Source organism: Taudactylus pleione, unplaced genomic scaffold (assembly GCF_031769625.1).
Source record: "Taudactylus pleione unplaced genomic scaffold, aTauple2 ptg000731l, whole genome shotgun sequence".
Lineage (NCBI taxonomy): Eukaryota > Metazoa > Chordata > Amphibia > Anura > Myobatrachidae > Taudactylus > Taudactylus pleione.
In genome coordinates, this window is record NW_028285133.1 from 1780269 (window position 1) to 1803650 (window position 23382).

The 23382-nt window shown below is 44.7% G+C and overlaps 1 protein-coding gene across 2 annotated transcripts in view; it reads left to right on the forward strand.

Annotated features, from left to right (window-relative positions):
• PMFBP1 (polyamine modulated factor 1 binding protein 1) overlaps positions 1-23382 on the forward strand; it is a 139667-nt gene that overhangs the window by 67863 nt on the left and 48422 nt on the right. Inside the window, exons 4-16 of one of the 2 annotated variants that reach the window (XM_088456989.1) lie at positions 180-244; positions 4539-4656; positions 11597-11743; positions 11896-11976; positions 14438-14521; positions 14603-14749; positions 19083-19166; positions 19263-19442; positions 20025-20213; positions 22219-22377; positions 22474-22557; positions 22724-22870; positions 23064-23210. In XM_088456989.1, the coding sequence (XP_088313115.1) occupies positions 180-244; positions 4539-4656; positions 11597-11743; positions 11896-11976; positions 14438-14521; positions 14603-14749; positions 19083-19166; positions 19263-19442; positions 20025-20213; positions 22219-22377; positions 22474-22557; positions 22724-22870; positions 23064-23210 (1632 nt within the window). The remainder of the gene's footprint in view (positions 1-179; positions 245-4538; positions 4657-11596; positions 11744-11895; positions 11977-14437; positions 14522-14602; positions 14750-19082; positions 19167-19262; positions 19443-20024; positions 20214-22218; positions 22378-22473; positions 22558-22723; positions 22871-23063; positions 23211-23382) is intronic. The other variant, XM_088456990.1, reaches the window with a different exon arrangement.

Here is a 23382-nt window from a genome sequence, read left to right on the forward strand (position 1 = left end):
GCATATAGTTAAATCGTAAGCCATGAGCGCAGCTGTAAATCCTGTGCGGGTCTTATATTCCAAGCCAGGTTGTCACTACCCCCACACGACGGGCAGCAGCACAAACCCTCAACGTACTTTTGTAAGATCCTCACCGTGTTGGCGTGACTTATCTGACTGTATCCGTTTTTTGTTTCCAGCGCCAGCATTTGGCCCTGCACCCAGCACCCACAGACCTAACAGGAGCCAATACAGCATCAAGCATGTGAGTACCCTCCGACAAACCAGAGCACAGCAAATGACAAGTGAACATCTGGAGTATACCCAAAGCTTTGTACCCATGCAGTGCAGTGCTCTTTTCAAAGTGGCACACTCCTGACTGCCTCCCAAGTTTGTGCTCTTCTCAGTGATGCATCCACATAGGCAGGATCTGGGAGAAAGGGTTTGGTTCGGCCCCATCTATCTCCCTGGTGATAGCAGCAACTGCAGATAAATCTCTCTCAGCCTCCTGATCCTGCTGCTTCTAGAGAGCTGCCTCTCTCCTGCCACGTACCTGCTCTGGAAATGTTTGTGTAACTGTGTGTGTGTATGTTTATATGTGGGTGCAGGGTATTTGGATCATGCCCCCTCCTGTGTGTAGTGTGAGCTCATCCTGGTGTCCTCCAGATGATCCAACACCTGCCCATAGGTTTGTATATGGAGTGTACATGCACACGCTGTCTAGTGCTTGCAGGGCACAGCCTTTCTCCCCCATTATTGCTGTTGGCATTGCCTCTTCTTACATTGGCTGGCAGCGGCCATACTGTGGCATGAAGAGAGGTCTTTAGTGCCATTGCTGCAAATCTGCGGCCCAGACCCTTTTGTTTGTTGTTGACGAGGCGTTTCAATCTGTGTTAATTGTAAAACTCCAATGCCAAACGAGCTTGCAGAGACGCAGGGAAAAAGTGTCCCCGGAGAAAGATGTAACGCTGTGAGACATGCCCGGGTCCTTGGCACTGATCCCTTTTCACAGATGAATTTTTTTTTTTCCTCCATATTTTACCGCTGGTTCCATAGTCGAGGCGGGCGCCCACAGCTTGGCAACTGTGCCTTACATGACATGGAAGGATACATCATTGCTGGCTCACTGCGGCAGAAGGAACATTTGGAGGGAGGGAAAGCCACATCAGTCACCCCCATGCCCCAATCTGGCTTCCCGCACGTCACCTATCTCCTGTGACTTGCTTCCTTGGGTAAAGACATTTGCTCTGGCAGTCAATGCCCGTTCTTTGTCTGCTCTGGAGCTGTAAAAGGATCTCCAGAACCACTTCATTGGCCGCCGTGACATATACCCGCTGCCAATATCACACGAAATTGTGGCGTTGCCACTGAGTGGATGGCATCGTGCCAGCTCGTCTGCCATCCGCCCATGCAGCTCTCTCTCCTCCTCCTCCTGTCGGCTTGATGTTAATTAACAGACGGGCTAATTGATTTAAAAGCTGGAAAAAAAAAATTACAGTTAACTTTTCCCAGAGGGTATGAGCGGCAGGCTGGCATGGGTCTGCTGGGCGTGGGGGAGGGGGCTGAGCAAAGCCTGCAGTATAGGAAGGGGGGGGGGAAGCAAAGCAGTAAGGCTGCTTATTGGAGAATAGCTGATAGGAATTGTGGTGAAACTGCCTCTGCATGACTGTATACTGCCATTCTATTTTATTCTAAATAAGCTGGGCACTCCCTTTCCCCTCCCCCTGAGACAAGGGAGACATCCTGAACTTCTACCAAACCTCCCCTCCTCATCTTTCTCCCCATTAACACCCTGTAATTAGGTAAAATAATCCCCAGTGACATTGATGCTTCGTCAGATGAAATAATTATGAAACGTGCGCTGTCACACAATCCCCCCCCACCTTTAATCATTGCACATATAAACATCTCCCATTCATATTTGCCCGAACCCGAGGATTTCTGATCACGACCTAGTATGTCAGTGTGCTGGCACGTTCCAAATTAAGGCTCTCGCTCCCATGCCAGCTTTTTTATGCAACATCACAAACTGCCCATATCTTCTCCATTTATGTAAAGGCCTTGAACATTTCTATCACCGGCGTAGGCAGTCTCTCCAGCACTGAACCGGTTAATTAACAGCACAATTAGCCATGCAAATACAGGCTTTGTTTGGAGGCTGTTCTTTAGAGGGGGGTGTTTATTTAGTGTGGACCTCTGTCTGGGAACAGAGATTGTAGGGCGAGAGATGCCATCATCGCCATGTCTAGCTGTCCTGTTCTCTCCTCCTCTCCTGAAAGGCTAAATCTGTGCTGTAGCGAAAAAAAAAAAAAAAAAAATACAGTGTGCAAATCATCCCACATTTGCATAATGTCTCCTGCCTTGAATATGCAGATGAGCTGTATAATTTATGAGTAGTCTGGAAGTGTTTTTTTTTTTTTTTTTTTTTTCCCGTCAAGAGTGTTTGATTCCCCTCACTACCAGCTCTATACAGACCATTCACAACCTGTGTCCTTGTATGTGCGTGTTTTGTGTTACATGTATGCCTTTTTATATGTGTATCTTCTTTGTAATTCTCTTCAGTCTCCCCTGATCTCTGCCTCCATTCCTCGCTACCCTCTAGCTGCTAATAGATGCCTACAGGAGCCATGCATCGGAAGCCCACAGCACAGGGCATATTTTCCAGTGCTCCACTTGCGGGTGCCGCTTGTCAGTTCTCATTTAACTCATCGGCCATTGACGTGAAAAGAGATTGCAACTGGCCTGATTTTCTTATTGTGATAATCAGGTGGTGCTCATTATGAAAAGTACAAATTGCATCAAAATAAAACAAGAAGGTGTTTGTAAAAAAAAAAAAAAATCTTAGATTCCCCCCTGAAAGCATGCTGAAGATATTGCAATCTCTTTTTAAGAAATTTATTGGGAAGAAAACTACACCAAATTTTTTAAAATAATGAAAGATAAATAAAATATATAAAGTGTATGTGTGTGTGTATATGTATATATATGTGTGTGTGTATATGTATATATATGTGTGTATATATATATATATATATATATGTATGTGTGTGTATATATATATATAAATAATATTATTTTGGTCTCCCTGCCACTTAAAATATATATATATATATATATATATATTATATTTTAAAGTTGTGTTAACTTTAAATGCACTGAATTTAGCTAACAAATTGTACATTTATTCTATCTGTTGGGAGTTTATAATAAATTTGCCATCCATTGTGGAACTACAACTCCCAGCATGCTGCTGCTGTTCCACAGGAGTTGCCAAGCCATAGATTGTCCTCCCTTGGTCTATGTGTTTTCTATCTTGCATCTTTCATCCATATATATTTATTTTGGTTCCCCCCCCCCCAATTAAAAATAGAGGCCATAAAAAGGTAATGTTCTCCTACGATACATGCTGTAAAAAAATGCACATGCACAATGACCCATGGCTTTTTTATTTTAACAATGAATCTAAGGACATCTATAATACACATATACATTTTCAATCTGATTTGCAAAAAAAGCATTACAATAAAAAAAAAACAATTTTCTTCAGGACAAATAAAATGTTAAATATATTTTTAATTATTCAAAAAAATAAGTGCATCATAACGAAATAATACATATAAAAGCTATGTATTTGTTTTATAACAAAATAAATTGTGAACTTCAATGCAATTGAAGTTTTTTTACACAAGATAATAAAAGTGGAATTGCAGTAACCGTTTTCCCTTTGAGAGAGCATTTTTTTCCCCCCAATATTAATATAGATCTGCATACGTATAATATAATTGGTTGGTATAATACAGCTGGATTATTATATAAATAATAACCTAGAGCTGATCTTGGCTAGTCTGTCTTTGTATTGTTTTCTTTATTTTTTACTATTCAAGGATTTTTGTGGCCTTTTCCCCCCCTGCTTTTCTATGCTTTTATGTGCTGTTTTTCTGCCCCATCATTTTTCCACAGTTTCAAATTTAAAACAATAGCCAGAAAATACATAACAGGGAGAGGCTGCTATTGAAAATAAAAACACAAAGTGAAAAACAAACTAGAAAATACTATTGTTTATGCTTTGTAGCCTAAGTATTGTTGGCACTGCCATTTATTTAATTTTTATTTTTTTTATTTATATCTTAAAAAAAAAAAACGCACAAAAAATGCCCCCCAAAAAGCGGTTGTTGTTTCTGTGCTTTATTGGTACCTTTTGTCTTTCTTCCCAAATCTCATTACCCCTTAATGAGAGAGGAGCCTAGCAATGAAGGGGTTAATCTTTCCTTGCCATATTAAAGACCTCAAGCCGCGTACACAGATAATGTTCTTTTCCCGTTTTTTCTTTTGTATCCACACCTCCCAACGCAAACATAATTATTTGCTGTGGTTGTAATTAACTTGGTGCAAATTAATTAAATGATGTTTAAAAACCCCTTTTACCATCTCTCCGTGAGTTTATTTTGCAGTTGGAAAATATGTAGAAGACGCATGAGCACAACATTGTATCCTTATAGAAATGATGGCATCTGAGAGCATGCCTGGTACATAATTCCTTAATTTCTCTGTTCATATAGAGGGGCGCAGGAGCTGGAGGAGCTGAGGGAACTGGTGGCAGATAAGGAGCTGCTCGTAGTACAACTGCACAGTCAACTGAGGGATGTTATACACAGTCAGGAGCTCAGCCACATTGAGGTAGGACAGTCACTGTGTACCCTGTGTATATATACATAACTTGTTTTTTACAATTATTTCGCTAAAGGTTAAACTCAACTCATCCGCCTAATAATACTAATTATACTCTATAAACAAGCCCCACCCACTGTTCTAATCTAATCGATGTGAGAGTCTCTTGTCCAGGCACATACATTAGGTGATGGCAAAACCCACTAGGTACAAGGAAGGCCTCCGCTCAGCATTTTCTGTTACAAACCACCTCTCTCCGCACCTCTTCCCTCCCCCCCCTCTGTTTTTTTTGCAGCCTCTATCTAATACCTGTGCACTCTTATGTTAAAAAAAAAATACAAAATTAAAAAAATTACAAAATGCAAAATTGTGAGGTCATCCGCTTATTTTTCTTGACTGCATCACTTTCTATGGCAAAGCTCCTGGATTTGGAGGCAAGCTGGTAGTGTCTGTTGGGGTACAAATGTATCATCTACAGATGGGAATAGTGGGCCTGATTCAGAGCTGAACGCTCTGACCAGAGCGCTCGCTCTGAATCAGGGCCCTCCTACCTGTTTTTGGAGCGTCCTCATGGATGCTCGCATAGCTGTGGGTTACCACCCACAGCTTATGCGAGCGTCCATGATGATGGTCGCGATGGTCAAAGACCATCGCGACCATCGGGCTTGCGACGAGACCCTGTGGTAGGGTCTCGCTGCCGCAAGCCCAGGAGTGATTTTGGCTCTATCAGAGCCAAAGTCACTCCCACTGACATCATTACTGATGTCAGTGGGGCCGGACTCAGACGGTAGGCGTTCCCATGGGAACGGCTTTGTCTGGTCAGCACGCCCACCAAAGAGAGTGTGCTGTCAGTCACGATCGACAGCACGCCCCCTTTGGTGCGAGACCCCGAGCGACGTATTTCTCGTCGTCGTCGTGCGCATTCGCCAAACATCGACCCGCTTGCGAGCGAACTTCGCGAGCGGGTCTGAATGACCCCCTGTGTTCAGTTGCATGTGCACCCATTTGCAGAGATGAGATGTAAGTAGTGAATAAGGTACAAGTATGGGGGTGTACCTTGTGTAGCTACAGGGTACCCTGCAAATGGACTCTTTGGGCGATTCTATTGTTTTCTTTACATTGCGGTAATTAATGGGCGCCCAATGTTGCAATTCGATTTCCAACATTTTAGGGCTTTTAATAACCCTTTTCTTAAAAAAGGGTTATTTAAAAAAAAGGGTTATCAAAAGCCCGAAATATTGGAAATAAAGGAGGCTGTGTGTTACATTGAGAGAGAGACACTGTATTATACTGAAAATTGCTTATAATTTGTTACTATATTATACTGAAACGCGTCTGATAGCTGTATTACTGTACCACCAAGTAATTGTTTGGGGACTGATTCCGAGTTGGGAGCACAGCAAACGGAGTAAGTTACTTGTCAGGGGATGTAAATACATTTGTTGTTTTTGCATGCAGGGTAAATACTGGCCGCTTTTGCATGTAGCCCACAATTGCTGGACAGCTTTATTTTTACACTGCAGTTTAGATACGAGTTAGGACACACCCCTCCCAAAGCTAAATCTACCTACACATTTTACATCTACCCCACCTGCAGTGCAGCATGGTTTTACCCTGCATCATAAGGGCATAGAAAATACATTTATTTCAACAGTGTAGACAAAAAAAGACAAATTTCAGGTGCACAACTCCAAATTACTAATATTTACAATACATTTTGCAATAAATAGAGGTTTTAGCATAATCATGGCCAAAGTTATGGGCCTACCCACCACTTCACGGTAACCTCTTAGGGTAGGTCCTTAACATACTGAGGTTCAAATCCAGAGCGCAGGACACCCCCAAATCAGCCCAGCTGAGCCACCCCAGGGCATCGCTCTAGTAAGAAAAGTGAAGTGTAAAATTGGATCGATAAGAGCAGCTACTTCTGCATATATAAGAATAGAGATGTGAAAATACATATATAATAAACAAACAATAAAAGTGTTAAAAAGTGCAAAAAAGAAAAAGAGTGTTATAATGCGATGCCCTGAAGCAGCCCAACCAAAGCAATCCAGGGGACACACGCCCCAAAAATCAACCCAAAGCTGCACTACAGTATATAAATTTGTAGGACTTACCTAAATTGTGCCTTTTACTAATGTGCAGTGGCAATGCCAGACTCCCTGCTTAAAACCAATAAGGGAGGGGTGCTAGTCCAGTCCGAAGGTATCTCATGCCTTCAGGTATGCAAAGGAGCACACTGATTATTTTCCATTTATTTCAACATTGTCTGTTTAAAAAAACAAAACAAAGTAAGATGCCCCTGCAATTGTTGCTGTTGGAGAAACTAAAGTGGATCCAGCCCTTGGGGAAGAACGGGAGAAGAATACAACTTTCACCCCTGCAAATGCACCAATGGGGGATCCCACCGCTTGCTTGATGCAGCCGTCCCTCATAACCATTCGTATGGAGCGCTATGAACCATTAGATGTGGCAGTAGGGCAGCCCGCATGAGCTGAATGTTTTTTTTTTTCCTTCCGATGTGGGCACCATCTTACTGTCCAGGTCCCCTGCTCTGCAGAGCATTGGAGCAAGTACAGGAGCTGCAGTAGAGCCTAGCACCAACCCTGGACATATATCCACACATTGGTCTTCTTATACACTGGATAGTGTATGTAATACAGTATTTATAATTAACACTACAGATGGTGTATAGCATTGTTTCCCAAACTTATTCCATGTTTTCAAGGTCTCCTCACAGAATCACAACTTAAATAATTAGCTCCACATGTGGATATTTTAAAATGTATCAGCCAGTAAGGAATACACCTGTACACCAACTAGGAAAAATGGAAACCACTCACTGTTAGTGCTCCCTGAGGAATGAGTTTGGGAAACACTCATCTATTGTATTGGCTGTAGGGGAGAGACCTTTCTGTATCTCATATAAATAATATAAGTGGTCAGCAAAAGGTTAAACATCCTATCTATATATATATCTATATATATATATATATTATATGAGAGAGAGATCTATCTATTTATACACACACACATGATAGAACCAGTAGGAGAGAGTACTGTGCTTTCTAAGCAGTGAGCACATATTCTCCCAACTCATGGTGAGAAACCTGTCTATTCTTGCTTACAGCTGCTCTCTGATCTATCTGGTGCGGAGTGCTGATTGCCCAATCAGAACCAAACACACACAGCAGATTTGGTAGGAAAAGCTACTACTATTGTGGTCCCCAATAGACATGAGGGGGGTTTCAGGGAAACTGGAACCCCCTCCCCTCCACATTTGCCTGTGGCCTGCTAGCAACACAGCTGTTCCTGTGAATAGCGCTGATAACATCTACCCCTCAACAAGTACACCATGAGCTGAGCCACCACTGTTTGCAGCTTTCCCTAATAATAGTTTGTAGGAGTGCTTTCTTAAGACTGCTTGACACACCAAGGAATAATTGCAGCCGACTTCAGATTGGGCAAATACAGCCATCCAATTAAGGGCTAGCAGTTCCCTACATTGTTCAGACAGCCATGCTAAGAGTGCAGCAGCATCACACAAACAGCAGGGGCCCAGGGAAGGGCCCCTGCTGCACATATCTGAGGGGAGGGTGTTGTGGAAAATCTCATTACTAAACATTCCATAAAATCCTTATTTTATTTTAAACCACCATGTGCAAGTGACAAATGCTAAACCCAATGCAGGTCAGTATTAAATAACCATCTTTGTTATGATAAGTGAGGGCTGCCATGAAGATGACTCTCACATCTGTGTTCTGCTGTATATGGAAAACCTGCAGTAATAAATGTTCTGTTTTCATATGCTTTTGTGTGGTATAATATAGACAGAGAAAGGAATTGGATCATACACAGAGATGTGGGACAGATAGTCACAAAAATATGGCAACAGACCGTGAGCTGCTCAGCAATTCATTGCCACAAATGGACATTTTCCTTCATAAGATTATTCCTTTCTGGCTCCGTTGGAACTTTTCTGTATTGTAGTCATCCAGACAATTCCTCATTCGGCGTGTTGACGAGAACAGTGATTTAATGATGTATATGACCAGTCCAGGTTAATGTGCACTCGGGGTCTGATCAGGGCCTGGGGCTGAAAATTACCAAGGGCCTATTGTGAGAAGCAGAGGAGGTGTGACCAGTGCTGTGTGGGTGTGGTCAGTGCCATGTGGGTGTGTTCACACCCTTCACTATCAGCTCCAATGTCTCCCGAAATACATGAAAGTATAAAAATTGCATCATATTGTGAGGTGATTCGAAAAACAAATTTAATAATTTTTAATTTATGGCAGACCATGTGGTTTGCTGTTATCTGGTCATCATCATGCTGCTTGATGATGGGCCTATTTTTATGTGGAGGCCTGGAGCTGTAGCTCCATCCGCCCCATTGTTAATCTGGCCCTGGGTCTGATTCCAAGTCGAACGCACTGCCGATGCCGGATGCAGTTGAGCATTTCTTTTTCTTCGAGGCATGCATCTAATTCACGGTGCGACTGCGTCCAGAGTCCATGCGCACAGAGTCACAGTTGGGATTGACATACATGGTCTAGAAAGGGTATTGGCCATTCCTAGGCGGTGAGAGGGAGTTGGCTAAGTGGTGAGGTCAATGGCTGGGGAGGCACACATGGCGATGGGTCTGAGTGCTGGGAGCCTGTCTCACCCCCTACTCACTGTAACTCCCCCCTCACTACACTAAGCTTCAGTGTCCATTGATTCTCCTACCTGCATCACTGTGTTTTCTCTTGCTGCTGAGCTCCGATCTCTATCCAAGATCTCCATCAGTGCTCAAGGCATGCCCCTCATACTCAGAGGCATGCCTCTATTAGCGCTCTTTTGTGCAGCTTACTGCCCATGTTGTGGCCACGCCCCCAACTCTGACTATACAAAAGTGAGGCTGAGCTGTTGCTGCCTCATCTCTCATCTCCCTGCAGTCCCAGGGAGCTCCACAAAGCTGGTGAGTGTTAACTATAAAAATGATTACAATAAACAAAGAAGATGTTTATAAGTTATAAATATCTTTGTATTATTCTAATAATTTTTATATCAAATCTCAGGAGTATGACCGGGAGGCTCTGTCTCCCCTGCCTACCCTGACTGCACGTCCCTGGTGTTGCAAATTCAGATGCACAATCGCTCACAGTCACTGTTCCATGGTGAGAACTATTCCAGTCCCTTCACATAAATTTGCAGCTTTCACCGAGTACAGCTGGGAGAGAGGAAGATTTACTGGCAGATGCTCCTATGTTCTCACCCTGCTCTGTCCTCCCAACTCCAGACTTCTAATGCATCTGCCTGGCAGCGCCTTACAGATCACAGAGCACTGGAATCTATCATGAGGAACTGCGGCCGCTTGATGGATGACTGAGTAATGGACTGCGAGTACATTAGTGAGCCCCAGTGTGATGGCAAGCTCTTGCCTATGGCTCCTGATGCAGATCATTCATAGTGTCCTCTAACTCATTAGCTGCTGCCAGGACTTGGCCCGTTTACAGGTGGGAAGAAGTACGGGCTGCGATATGTTATGTGCTGTCTGTGTGCTGCTGAGGTGCGCGTGTAATGGTACTGAGACCTCAGCTTCTCTCATTTATTCTTAAGGTTGTACCTATTGGCCTCATTGCACCCGGTGTTTTAGTTTAGCATGTACCCGCCCCACTCCCATTAGGCTACTGTGTCTCCGAAACATGAAATACAATATTGTCTGCATGGCACAGACAAAGAGTGCAAAACACACACACTTGTATTTACATCTATCTACAGCAAAGTATAAAAAAGGTCCAAATTTCTTTACACAGTACCAGAAATTGGCCGAATCTCTCTCCTTTAGCTCATTAGCCTATAAAAACCGCTGGCAGGGAAAGGAGAAAATCCATTTAAAAAAAAAAAAAAAAAAGAGAGAAATTAGCACTTCAGACAGTTCTACCACAACCAGCCCCCCTGCGCAATTAGCCTACAATACAGGGTGCCTTATTTAAAGAGATCAACTGCTTACATTCTCTACCTGTATGGTAAAAATTGTGGGGAAAGCATTTGTTCCTATGCATAACAAATCTACAATCTGTCAGCCTATGGGTTCACACTACAGGAATTCTCTTCCTGAAGCAGCTGGTGGCAGGGAACAATATTCTGCCCTATGTTCTTAACAAGCCTAAAACCTGGAAAATGTGCACATCGCAGGGATCTTGTAGGTTTTATTATTTAATGCTCCAAGGTGCTTATTAAAAACTTTGATTAACTTTCGTGTTCTAGACTAAGTGGCCTCTGGCGTACACTCATGGACTGTCCAGAAATCCCGAGGTGTGACTGAATAGAAGGCACATTATCCCTGTATTCAAGCCGTGCTTTCTATGCCATTAGGTTTCTCTACACAGAAAACAAGTCTCCTAAAACACTGTCACATATACTTAGTGTAGTCACAGCTGACAATCAGAAGACGCTCCATCACATTAAATGTAGAGTGAATGGTAGAAGCTGAATACAAGGTAAGAGGCTCATACATCTGGATATTTCATAGCCAATTAGGTGTTTTAAAATTAAACTAGACACAAATCGCTGTGTCTGGGTCCTGATCAGCATCTAAAGTACGATGTGATGAGAGATGTGAGATCTTCCAGTGTGTGCCGTCACTGGCCAGCTTTCTATGCAGTCCAAGGAGTGTGGCTAGATTAGGTGTAGTTGTCTTCTCTGTAATATGGTGTCCCCCGCCTGCCCTCCCTGTATTCCTGTGTACCATGTCTATACATACTCATCACTCACTATGCTTTCCAGAGGGTGATTTACGCACGTCTGTCCATGTACATAATAAGCGCCATGAAATTCTCATGATTCCTAATATTGACTGAAGTTGAAACCCAGCTAGATATAAGGGTTACCTCCTAGAAACAACTGATTTCCCATCTCCTTATGTTCTATTTCCACATCTATGATGCCTGTAATCTCCTGCCAGGTACTAGAGAAAGATGCCCGGCTACAAGAACTACAAGAGACCATCACCGAGCTACACCATGAAATTTCCCTTAAGGACTCCAAGGCAGTAATCCATCTACAAGAGAAGCATCACTTGGAGAACCAGGTGAAAGCTCTGAGCAAAGTGGTAAGCTCCTCTCCTCCTATAATGTGTGCCTGACTTATCATGTCTCTGCTGTATTACCCTACACCAAAGCTTACATACTGCATCCTTGCATTGTATCAGACGGTGACTGTAGCGTGAATATTACTCTCATTGTTGTCATGTCATACCCGCAGGTTGCCGGGGTCCCCCCAGAAAGCCGTAGTATAGATGCACTCTCCTCTGTATCGAAAAGCAATGGACTCCTGAAAGCTGAGGTGAGTATCTGAAGGTTAGCTGGAAACTTCCCTTCCCCTTAGTATGTAAGCCCTAACAGGCAGGGCCCTCCACCATCCTGTTCTTAGCTTGCACTATCCATCTCACCTCTTTGCTTGACAATGGGTTGGGTGATGAGCCACTGACCACTGTATCAATCCGATCCCTCACTCTGCTTGGCACGCTCCTGCTATCTTCAGTGAGTTACCTTAGTCTTGCCCCTGTTATCTCTCCTTCTCTGTCTGTAGTGTTATAGTAATGCTGAGTACTGTACTATGTACTTATACTATGGTCAGCCGCTGTGTATTATACACTTATACTCTCTTACTGTGAAATATGTCTACGTTTACCTTTGTATGATGCTGCGGAAACTTTGTGGCGCCTCTATATAAAAGTTAGTTATTATTATTATTATTATTATTATTACTATGATCAGGGGCAGAATATGGAAAACGTAATTATGATTCCAGGTGACAGTTTAAGGGTTTGATTTGTATGGTTTTGAATATAGAATGGAACGAGGTAGAGAAAGTGAATAAAGGCATGTTTGGTACATATTGAATAGCTGAGTGTTGCATTGGTCGTCTGATGCAGCAGTCAGGTATTACATAGTGGTAACTTAGGCTCGCTCACTTATCCCGGTGCAGGATGTCTCTTCTGTGCAGTAACAATGGAGCTCATTCAGACCTGCTCGCAAGATGCGGCCGCTCGCTGGCAAAAAGGGGCCGGATATTCAAATTCCACGCTCACACTGCGTGGCGTAAGGACGCCCTCTATGTCTTAGCGAGCTACGGCACTGAGCGCTCGCTAGTGTATAAAGACGCCCCCTTTCCCCTCGCAACACACGTCATCTCCTGGAATTGTTGGATTAATCTGTAACATCGAGAGCCATCGGAGTTGCACGCAGCCCTTGAGGTAGCCCTACCCCGCCACAAGCACTGCGATCAGTGCTGGCTGAAATACGTGCAGGAGACATGTACCATGACGCCACTTTGCTAATTATGCACGCCCTTTAAACAGCGTTTTGTTGGCCTGACACGCCTGCGTCCGCAACACCACTCCCCCATTTACAAGCACCTTCCCCTGTAACCACCCACAAACGGCGCTATCTGTCACTCAAAGTAGCGCTCTGGCTTGTGCTACGAGCGCACGATTCCCCATCGCAGTGACTGGCTTACGCATGCGCACTGTGACTTATACGCATGCGCACTGAGCAACAATCGCCAGGCAGCGAGCGATCGCGCCTTAGCGAACGGGTCTGAATCAGGTCCAATGTACCAATACTAGTTCTAGATTAGACTTTATTCACTGTGTGGTCAAACAGAATACATGGCATATACACCATCCGGGGCTCCATACTAGCTGTGTGCCATACTGATCCCTGTATGCCCAGACTGCAATGAAACACACGGCCTGATGTGAGCGAGAGTCATGGTGCATACACACGGTCAGATTTTTCCTTCAGATATGAACGATAACGATTTAAAAATCGTTCAATCGTTCATATCTGAAGGAAAATCTGACATATCTGACATGCCTGAACGATGGACGATGAACGATGCGCGTTCCCGATGGTCAGATAACGATATCTGACATCTGATGTGTTTGCAGTCAGACTCGGATGATGCCATTCATTTTAATGCAGTCAAAAATCGTTCAATCGTTCAAATCGTTCAAAACTTTGGTAAAATCGTTCAATCGTTCATCTGACAAATCTGACCGTGTGTATGCTCCATAAGTAATGTCTTATGTCTATAACTGCTTGTTTGGACTAAATCTAGAGAACTTTCTGCAAAAAAAATTATCCACTCCAAACGCAACACCTTATTAAGGCCTTGTGTAGCTGTAAATGGTACACTACTTCCACATGATAGTATAACCGGTGACATATTTTTAGACCTAGAGAAAGGCGTTTAGGTGGGAGATGTTAGTCGCCGACCTTGAGGGGAAAGGACTGATTAGTTTTGCAGATCACCGTATAGGCGGAGACAGTAGTGGACACATTGGGTGAGATGTATCAAAACCTTGGAGAGAGATGTAATGGAGAGATAAAGTACCAACCAATCAGCTCCTTACTGTCATGTTACAGGCTGTGTTTGAAAAATTTCGGTTTCAAGCTGATTGATTGGTACTTGATCTCTCTCCAAGGTTTGATACGTCTCCCCCATTATTATGTCACCTGTGTGTTTAATGTTGGAGATTTGTTTGCTTTGTCCATAGGAAGTTATGAATTAATGACGTTTATGTTTGTCCAATTCACTTCTCTTATGTACTCCACAAACTGGCCCTTCCCACTAAAGTCACATGACGTATCTTGTCCTATGATCACATGCAGATCATTCCTTGAGGGCAAAGCATGGTTAAATGCCAGCACTCCCTCATAAAAGCTCTCTGTATGACTCTAACTTTATCCCATGTACGCTCCTTACCAGCTGTTTCCTTTCATGCCATCTCCTCCATTAGCTGGATCGTAGAGACACAGAACTGAGGGCAGCTCAGAAAGAGGTTCTCACGCTACAGAACAGCCGAGATGTCCTCACCTCAGAGGTAATGACTCCTTCCCACTGCCTGTCCGACTGTCTCACGCCCCCTGCTGGTGCCTCACTGGTCACACTTTGCTTTGTGTAGCTGGATGCCCAGGAACAGCAGGTGTACAGATTACAGAGGGAGCTAAAAGAAAGACAGGAAGAGTTGGAGCTGAGACATGGCAGGATACAACAGCTTTATAAGGACCTGAAGACCACTTCTACCCAGAGAGACGAGGCCCACCGCCAGGTAACATATATGCTCCTCTGCCAACCCACCAACAATCCCAATTCATTTTTATTTTAGGTACTTTTGACAACACGCCAATCTGCACTTACCATGCACACTAGGCCGGCCCAAACGCCCACCCACCCTCCAACGTCCCTTCCAATCTACTATGGCCAAGCCCCTCATCCATAGCATTCCTGGCCTAATGGAAAATATTGGTGGGGGCGTAGAAGTGGGATATCCGTTGGATCTTCCTACTAGTGCAGGGATTCCCAACCACGGTCCTCAAGGTACACTAACAGTCCAGGTTTTAAGGATAACCATACTTGAGCACATGTGACTTAATTAGCACCTCTGTTATTTTGATTTAACCATCTGTGCTTAAGCATGGATACCACTAAAACCAGGACTCTTAGTGTGCCTTAAGGACCGAGTTTGGGAATCACTGTACTAGTGTTACAATGTGTCACTCATAAGCAGCACAGTGCAGACAAGCAATCGTAGTTATACACGGGTCTGTGATTTATAAAGTGTAAGGGTTGTACTCACTCTTCTAATAAATTAGACTTCCAGTGACTCAGAGGATGGATCCAAGTTGAATGCACATTGGTTTAGATAACGTATGTGTTGCGAGTTTTCTTACTGAGCATGCAGCGTAGCCTACACCAGTACGGATAATGCAGAGCGGTGCGCAACATAAACCGAGTAAAGGATACAGGTCTGGTGCAGAAAGAGTGCACAGACCCCACGCAGTGTAAGTCGCAGCTGCTTCCACAGGGAATAGCTAGGAAACGCAAGACTATGGGAATAAAATAGACAAAGAGTCGGACGCAGCCCCTTATAATGCCGCAAATAGCGAGTGCTCGCAAACTGCGCAGGAGTGACGTTACACATTTATGCACACCTCCTGTCAGTTCTGAGTTGGCCGGATCCTCTTTTCGGTGAAATGGGAGTTTCTGGGTGGCAACGCTGTGATCACACAGAAGAGATCCGTCTCGTGGGAGTGTCATGGGTGTGTAGCTACACTTTTGCACGCCAAGCAAAGGGAGGCCTGTTCCTCATGGATCTCCTGCACCCGGAATGGGTCAGGTGGAAGTGCCGATACTAATGATGACGGTTACGGCAGTGGACTGAACATCAGTGGGTTGCGCGGCTTCGGCTTGAAGCTGCACAGATCCTCGCAGTAACATGAAATAGTACATTTGGCACCAGCGGCATCACCCAAATACAGCTTCTTTGTGTCTAACTCAATGTTATGACCCGGTATAGCTGGTCACTGTAATCGTTGGCGGTTCTCTCTTTCCATATTCTGGGGCGCAGCTTAGTCACCTCTCCGCCTGCGGCTGAAGGAGCGGCATTGGGTGGTAGCGGGGATTTTGCACATAGACAAAGGCCAGTCAGGGCATGTGGACGGGTCTTTGGCACCTAGGGATAGGGATAGGGCTGGTGTAAGCGTGCAGTGATTATAATGGCTGCTATGACACCAGGTGCACAGACGGGTCAGTCCGAACGCACAGAAGCGCCCACCTCTGCATACTGGCGAATCCACGCATTTACATTATCCTTACCCGCCATGTGGAAGCAATTATGATGGACTTGCGTGCAGCTCTGCATCCGCTGCTTATTGCACAACGGAAAATGCTGGCGCTATATACAATAAGTACGTGATAATAAATACATTACTGACAGCTCTGTGTCTATAGGGTTTTAATCCCATAATCCACAAATACATAGATAAAAAAATAAAATAAAACTACAATTCCTACATTGCAGACATACCATAACATTCAGGGGTCTATTTACTAAGCCTTGGATGGAGATAAAGTGACCAGAGATAAAGTCCCAACCAATCAGCTCCTAACTGTCATGTCACAGAATGTGCTGGAAAACTGACAGGAGCTGGTTGACTGGGACTTTATCTCCATCCACTTTATCTCCATCCAAGGCTTAGTAAATAGACCCCTCAGTTGTAACCGCTGAACTAATGGATAGGATTCTTCAGAAGATTAAAGCCGGCTTTCCTGGTTATTCTGCTCATGCATTGAAAGTTTATATAAAGGTACCATCAATCAGTGGCGTCATAAGCGGGATGCGGTGCGTATCTGGGTGTCAACCGCCGAGGGGTGTCACCAAAGTGCCGACCCCCCCCCCCCCCTCAGTGACAGGAGCCGGGTGCTGCACTGTAGCATTACATGCAGCACTCTGCTCCTGACACAGTGAGGGAGCCGGCACTGCAAATAAACTGGTCCCCGGGAACAGTCCTCATCTCCGGCATCCCCCGGAGAGACTAAAACAGGGGTTCGATCCACATGGCCACACCCCCTTACCACATGGCCACACCTCTCCCCGGCACTCTGCGGAGCTGCACACACTACCCTACTGGCCGCACCAGGTGTCACTCGCACCGTGCTATGAGTAACTGCGCTGTCACTGCCTCTATTGCTACATCAGGAGCACCCGGTGTGTTTGGGCAAATAGAATTTGTGGACACAAGGAAGAGCGCCATTGCCCTGTTCATACAGATGTGTCCTCATACACTATTGCCGCAGTCGCACCGATCAGCCTTTCTTGGCGCAGCTGGTCCCGTGCGACTTGGCTTTGCACTGAGCGTCTTTTTCGCTCGAATATGCATCTTAGTGGATTCGACAAATCCGCTTAACGAGAGCGCTGTGATTAATTTGATTGGCGACACTTGTACTTCTGTGTGCGAATGAGCCTGAATCTGTGTAAGAAGTGCTACAATGCTGTGGCCGCCCATTTTATTTTTACGCCAAGTTCCATTGTGCAGCGTCTCTGACACAGAATGAGGGGTGTTTCTCTGCATCTGCGGTGCGAATTAGGCACACATTGACACCGAATGTTGCTATGTTACACCGCTCGGTGCGGCTCACTCACACCGCATGGCGAATTGGGGCTTGGAGGATGAGGACACCTCTGTAGCTGAGGATGAGGACGGCACAGTTGCTACGGAAGTGTCCTGAGAGAAAAACGCGCCTGTGAGAATATATGAATATGGGATCAATAGATAAAACAAATGGCTACAATGCTAAATAAACATAGTATAAGCACATAAATCCTTTTATGCCAATGAATAAGATCTAGAGAAACATATTATTGCCTTTGAGCAGTTTTCAGACGACCTAAATTCCTGCAAGATACAGGACTTTTATATTATATTGCATGCACTACATTATACCAGTCTATCTATTACTGACAGGATATAGTGTTGCTCTGAGATTGTATATAATGGAATTAAGTTATTGAAAGTACCTTCATATACACTTTCAGTAAATGAGAATATTGACAGCTGACTTTAATCTACTGAAGAGTTATAACCATTAATTTGCAGCTTTACAACTGAATGTTATGATATGAGTGTAATGTGGTTATATTTATTTTTAACTATATAGTAATATGTTTGTGGATTATATGTACCAACTTTTCAGTAAATATATACTGTTTCATTTATTTTGGTTGTATGGTATAGCTCAGGCCTGGCCAACCTGTGGCTCACCAACTGTTGTGAAACTGCAAGTCCCAGCATGTTGTACGAGCTGATCGTGGGAGGGTATGCTGGGACTTGTAGTTTTGCAACAGCTGGAGAGCCACAGGTCGGTCAGGCCTGGTATAGCTGGTCAGTATGCTCACTAGCACGTCTCCTATATGGAATATAGAAAATATTCTGGGGCGCAACTTAGTCACCTCTCCGCCTACGGCTGAAGGAGCGGCATTGGGTGGTAGCGGGGATTTTGCACATAGACAAAGGTCAGTCAGGGCATGTGGACGGGTCTTTGGTACCTAGGGATAGGGCTGGTGGAAGTGTGCAGTGATTATAATGGCTGCTATGACACCAGGTGTACAGACGGGTCAGTCCGAACGCACAGAAGCGCCCACCTCTGCATACTGGCGAATATGCGCATTTACATTATCCGTACCCGCCATGTGGAAGCAATTATGACGGCCTTGCGTGCAGCTCTACATCCGCTGCTTAGTGCACAGTGTAAGGCACAACGGAATATTCTGGCGCTATATAAGTACTTGATAATAAATAAATCTCTGACCGTTCTATGTCTCTAGGGTTTTTCTTATTAATAGTTGAGAACTATAATACAGAAGTTGAAAAAGTATTGTTTAATTAAATACGATTTAATATGAATGAAAAGAAACTACAGTAGACCCCATAACGTGATCACCTTTCCCAACACACGTGACCTGCAACATAACGACATTGCCATGAACTTGTTATTTGTGTTATATATTGTCTCTTTCTAATGTAAGAAGTCAGACTGGCAGCTCTCTAACCCACTGACTCTGGGTGGGGATAACCTTACATGAGTCTGTTGTCCCTTTCCAGCTTTCTGACTGTAACCTGCATCTGTCCCAGCTGGAGGAGGAGAACTTTGCTCTGAGGGTCCATCAGCAGAAGCAGGAAGCTGAGGTGAGGACCCTGGCTGGCAGATCTCCCAGTGTGAGTAAATGATGGCAGGTCCCCAGTACCATTATATTATATCTCATTGTTTTTTTTTCTCTGCAGATAGATCAACTGAGGGAAGAGTCTCTGTATTTGCAGCGAGGAGAACTTGCAGAGCCAGCATGGGATCCGCAGCAGAGACAGGATTTAGAGGAAAGACTTTCCAGGTCCGAGAGCGCGGAGCGGGAACACCTGACGTTAATTCAGAGGATGAGAGCAGAGATGCAGGACACGATGTTCAGGGTCAGTGTACTGTATATACAAATATTACCCCTCAACGCCATGATTTTTATTAAGTTGCACTGTAGATGCTGCCATATTTCTATAAATTTGTGTCCTGCTTCCCTCGTGTCACCGGCTTACTTACTGTGCTTTTTAAAAAAAACAAATAAACAACTGGAAGCAAATATTTTCTGTATAATCTCTTCTGCGCCCTCTGTACATACAATACCATACTCCTACTGTCCACAAAGGCTGGTATTCAGATTTTGATATATTGACGATGGCCATGCTGATATGAGAATCTCAGCATAGTGATAATGTTGATAGACAATATGTCGACACTGATGCAATGCTGACATGGTCATGACAAGTTAAATGTCGTCATTTTAACCATGATACCCGTCAACATTCTGGTGTATGAGATGAATACTATTCTTTAGATGCATCAATAAGTGCCAGTAACATTCTAGTGATCTGTGTCCTAGTCATCTATATCCAAGCAGTGCTGAATATATGAATAATTGGCATTATACATGATATAAACTTTCCCTATACATCAGACCACACCGACGGGCACATTCATTGGCTTGCCTTCTCTTGCAGTTGAGTGCTATGCAAGAAGAGCTGCAGGGGGCGCAGGCCGAGACGGCCTCCCTGCGAGGGAGATATGGCAGGTCTCAGAGAGAAGCAGTGGAGCTGCAGGATCGGGTCCTGGAGCAGGAGAGAAAGAACGCGGAGCTGCAGAGGGAACATCGGAGCACGCTGGAGAGTCTCCACAGAGCCCGAGAGCAGGTCAGCAGCGGAACATCTCCTACATCTAGTGATAGAGAATCTTCCTTATAGCAGGATTGGTGCAGCTGAATATTGAGCTTAGCATACTATGTGACACTGTGTAGGCAGAGTACATATTAAGGTTCTCAGCGATATGTTTTATAATCACAGAGACACCCCAGTCCTAGAGATTACCAGCACGCTTGTCCGCATTCACGCTGCCTGCCACCTAACACGCGGTTGCACAAGGTGCCCTCTGTGCTGCGGCACGGTTAGTCCTTGGTTTTATTTATTTATATATATTTTTAATATATCACCATATTTCAAAAGCTGTAGTCCCATCTATATACTAAAGCATTAATGTAGGGGGGCAGTCTCCTTGGGTCCGCCCATACGCTGAGCTGCATGTGTCGAGGTGGGCACAGCTCTGCCTTTGCAGCATATGCGCCTGCTTTATGCCCATGTGTATAACCATAATAGACATTTGCTGTTTGACATCAACTTCAATTTTTGTATAGTGCAGCAAAATCCATTCTCTAGCAATTGGGAAAGCACCAATCGGTGTCAGCGGTGCATTTGCAATCAGCCAATCATAAACAGTTTGCTAGTTCTAGCCTACATCACTATCTGCTACCTGACCCTGATCGCTCACAAATAACACAACATTCTCAGCAGTGTATGTGTACGTGTGCCAGTTTTGCATCTTAGCAGTGTATGTGTACGTGTGCCAGTTTTGCACCTTAGCAGTGTATGTGTACGTGTGCCAGTTTTGCATCTTAGCAGTGTATGTGTACGTGTGCCAGTTTTGCACCTTAGCAGTGTATGTGTACGTGTGCCAGTTTTGCATCTTAGCAGTGTATGTGTACGTGTGCCAGTTTTGCATCTTAGCAGTGTATGTGTACGTGTGCCAGTTTTGCACCTTAGCAGTGTATGTGTACGTGTGCCAGTTTTGCACCTTAGCAGTGTATGTGTACGTGTCTCAGTTTTGCACCTTAGCAGTGTATGTGTACGTGTCTCAGTTTTGCACCTTAGCAGTGTATGTGTACGTGTCTCAGTTTTGCACCTTAGCAGTGTATGTGTACGTGTGCCAGTTTTGCGCCTTAGCAGTGTATGTGTACGTGTGCCAGTTTTGCACCTTAGCAGTGTATGTGTACGTGTGCCAGTTTTGCACCTTAGCAGTGTATGTGTACGTGTCTCAGTTTTGCACCTTAGCAGTGTATGTGTACGTGTGCCAGTTTTGCACCTCAGCAGTGTATGTGTACGTGTGCCAGTTTTGCACCTCAGCAGTGTATGTGTACGTGTGCCAGTTTTGCACCTCAGCAGTGTATGTGTACGTGTGCCAGTTTTGCACCTCAGCAGTGTATGTGTACGTGTGCCAGTTTTGCACCTCAGCAGTGTATGTGTACGTGTGCCAGTTTTGCACCTCAGCACTGTATGTGTACGTGTGCCAGTTTTGCACCTCAGCACTGTATGTGTACGTGTGCCAGTTTTGCACCTTAGCACTGTATGTGTATGTGTGCCAGTTTTGCACCTTAGCAGTGTATGTGTACGTGTGCCAGTTTTGCACCTTAGCAGTGTATGTGTACGTGTGCCAGTTTTGCACCTTAGCAGTGTATGTGTACGTGTGCCAGTTTTGCACCTTAGCAGTGTATGTGTACGTGTGCCAGTTTTGCACCTTAGCAGTGTATGTGTACGTGTGCCAGTTTTGCACCTTAGCAGTGTATGTTGTTATACTCTGCCTATGTCAGAACGCCCCTCACCATCTCTCCCACTTCTCCAGGCAAAAGATGTGCCAGGATCAAGTTTGTATAGGTGCGTATATGTGCAGATGCATTCTGGGCATGAGCACAGCGATTTCACACAAGATACTGGTGTAGGGCTCACTCTCCATCAGGTGCTATACGTCAGGGCTCTTTATTTCAGCTGTAGTATATGCCAATTCCTCAACCTCGCCAATGACCTCATTCTACCTATAATAAGGATCACGCCTCTCCCAAATCCTCTGACCATCATTTCTTCCCACCAGCTGCTGAATCAGGAACAGTCCCTGCAGGAACTGCAGGAAGAACGATTACGACTCCAGGACCATAGCCAGCGTCTAGAACAGGAGACTGGCGCTCTTCATGCTGAGCTGGAGACACAGAGCCTGGCTTTAAGTGAGCAGAACAGTCTGACAGCGAGCAAGGTACACACACACACGCACGCACGCACACTATAACAATTTCTCTGACCATGAACGTGAAAAGCCAATTACTGTATTGGTGCCGCATCTCTGTTACAGCTTAACCAAAAAGAGCAGCAGGTGGAACGTCTGCATAGAGAGGTGCAGGCACTGAGGAGACAGCTGCAGCATGCAGAAGATAAGGTGAGGAGCACTAAGTAAGACCTGTGACTGTGTATAGAGCAGAGATTCTGAATGGTGTAAGGTGCGCACAGGTGCTTAGAACACAACAACCTAAGCAATACTGGATTCTAAGGGAATAAGAACGGGCAGCCGGTTCCATACGTTCATCATTTGCTTTCCTTCCCAGGTCCAGCAGCTGGAGTCCATGCAGAAGAGTCTCCAGGAGGAGCTGTCTTCGTGTCGCACTGAGAAGTCCTCATTGTCCGAGACAGTACTCCGGTTGCAAAGAGAGATACAAGACCTAAACATCCAAAAGGAGGATCTAGAACATAAGGTTAGATGATCACTACGGCAAGTCCTGGACAGTGGGCATTAGTTGTACTGTAAGTAGGCTATAGCATCGGTGAAAGTCAAGAAATCATGATAAAGTCAATGAGTGGAACATCTGGCCAAACTGCAGCCAGCTATAATCTGTACAATGTACAACCTATAGATGTCCTGCCAATTTTCAAGTGGCTCTTTTATAGATGCAGTCACAGACTAGAGCCGCAGAGAGACTGCAAGCCCAGCTGGCAACCTGTAAGTCTGAGCAGGAGACTGCGTGTGAGAAGATCTCTGTGATACAGGAAGAAAGAGACTCCCTAACAAGCAAGGTCCACCAGCTACAAAAAGAGGTAGCTGGAAATGAATGATGCTTTTTGGTTTATCCTTATGTTTTTCGTTTTCTATGACTCTCAGGTCCCCTTCCTCTGCTGCCTGTCTTCCCCATGGTTCTGCCTCTGCCCAGCTGTTCTCTCTGCTGCTTGTCTACCACTGGTCTCCTAACTAATACCTGTGTGGACTTTT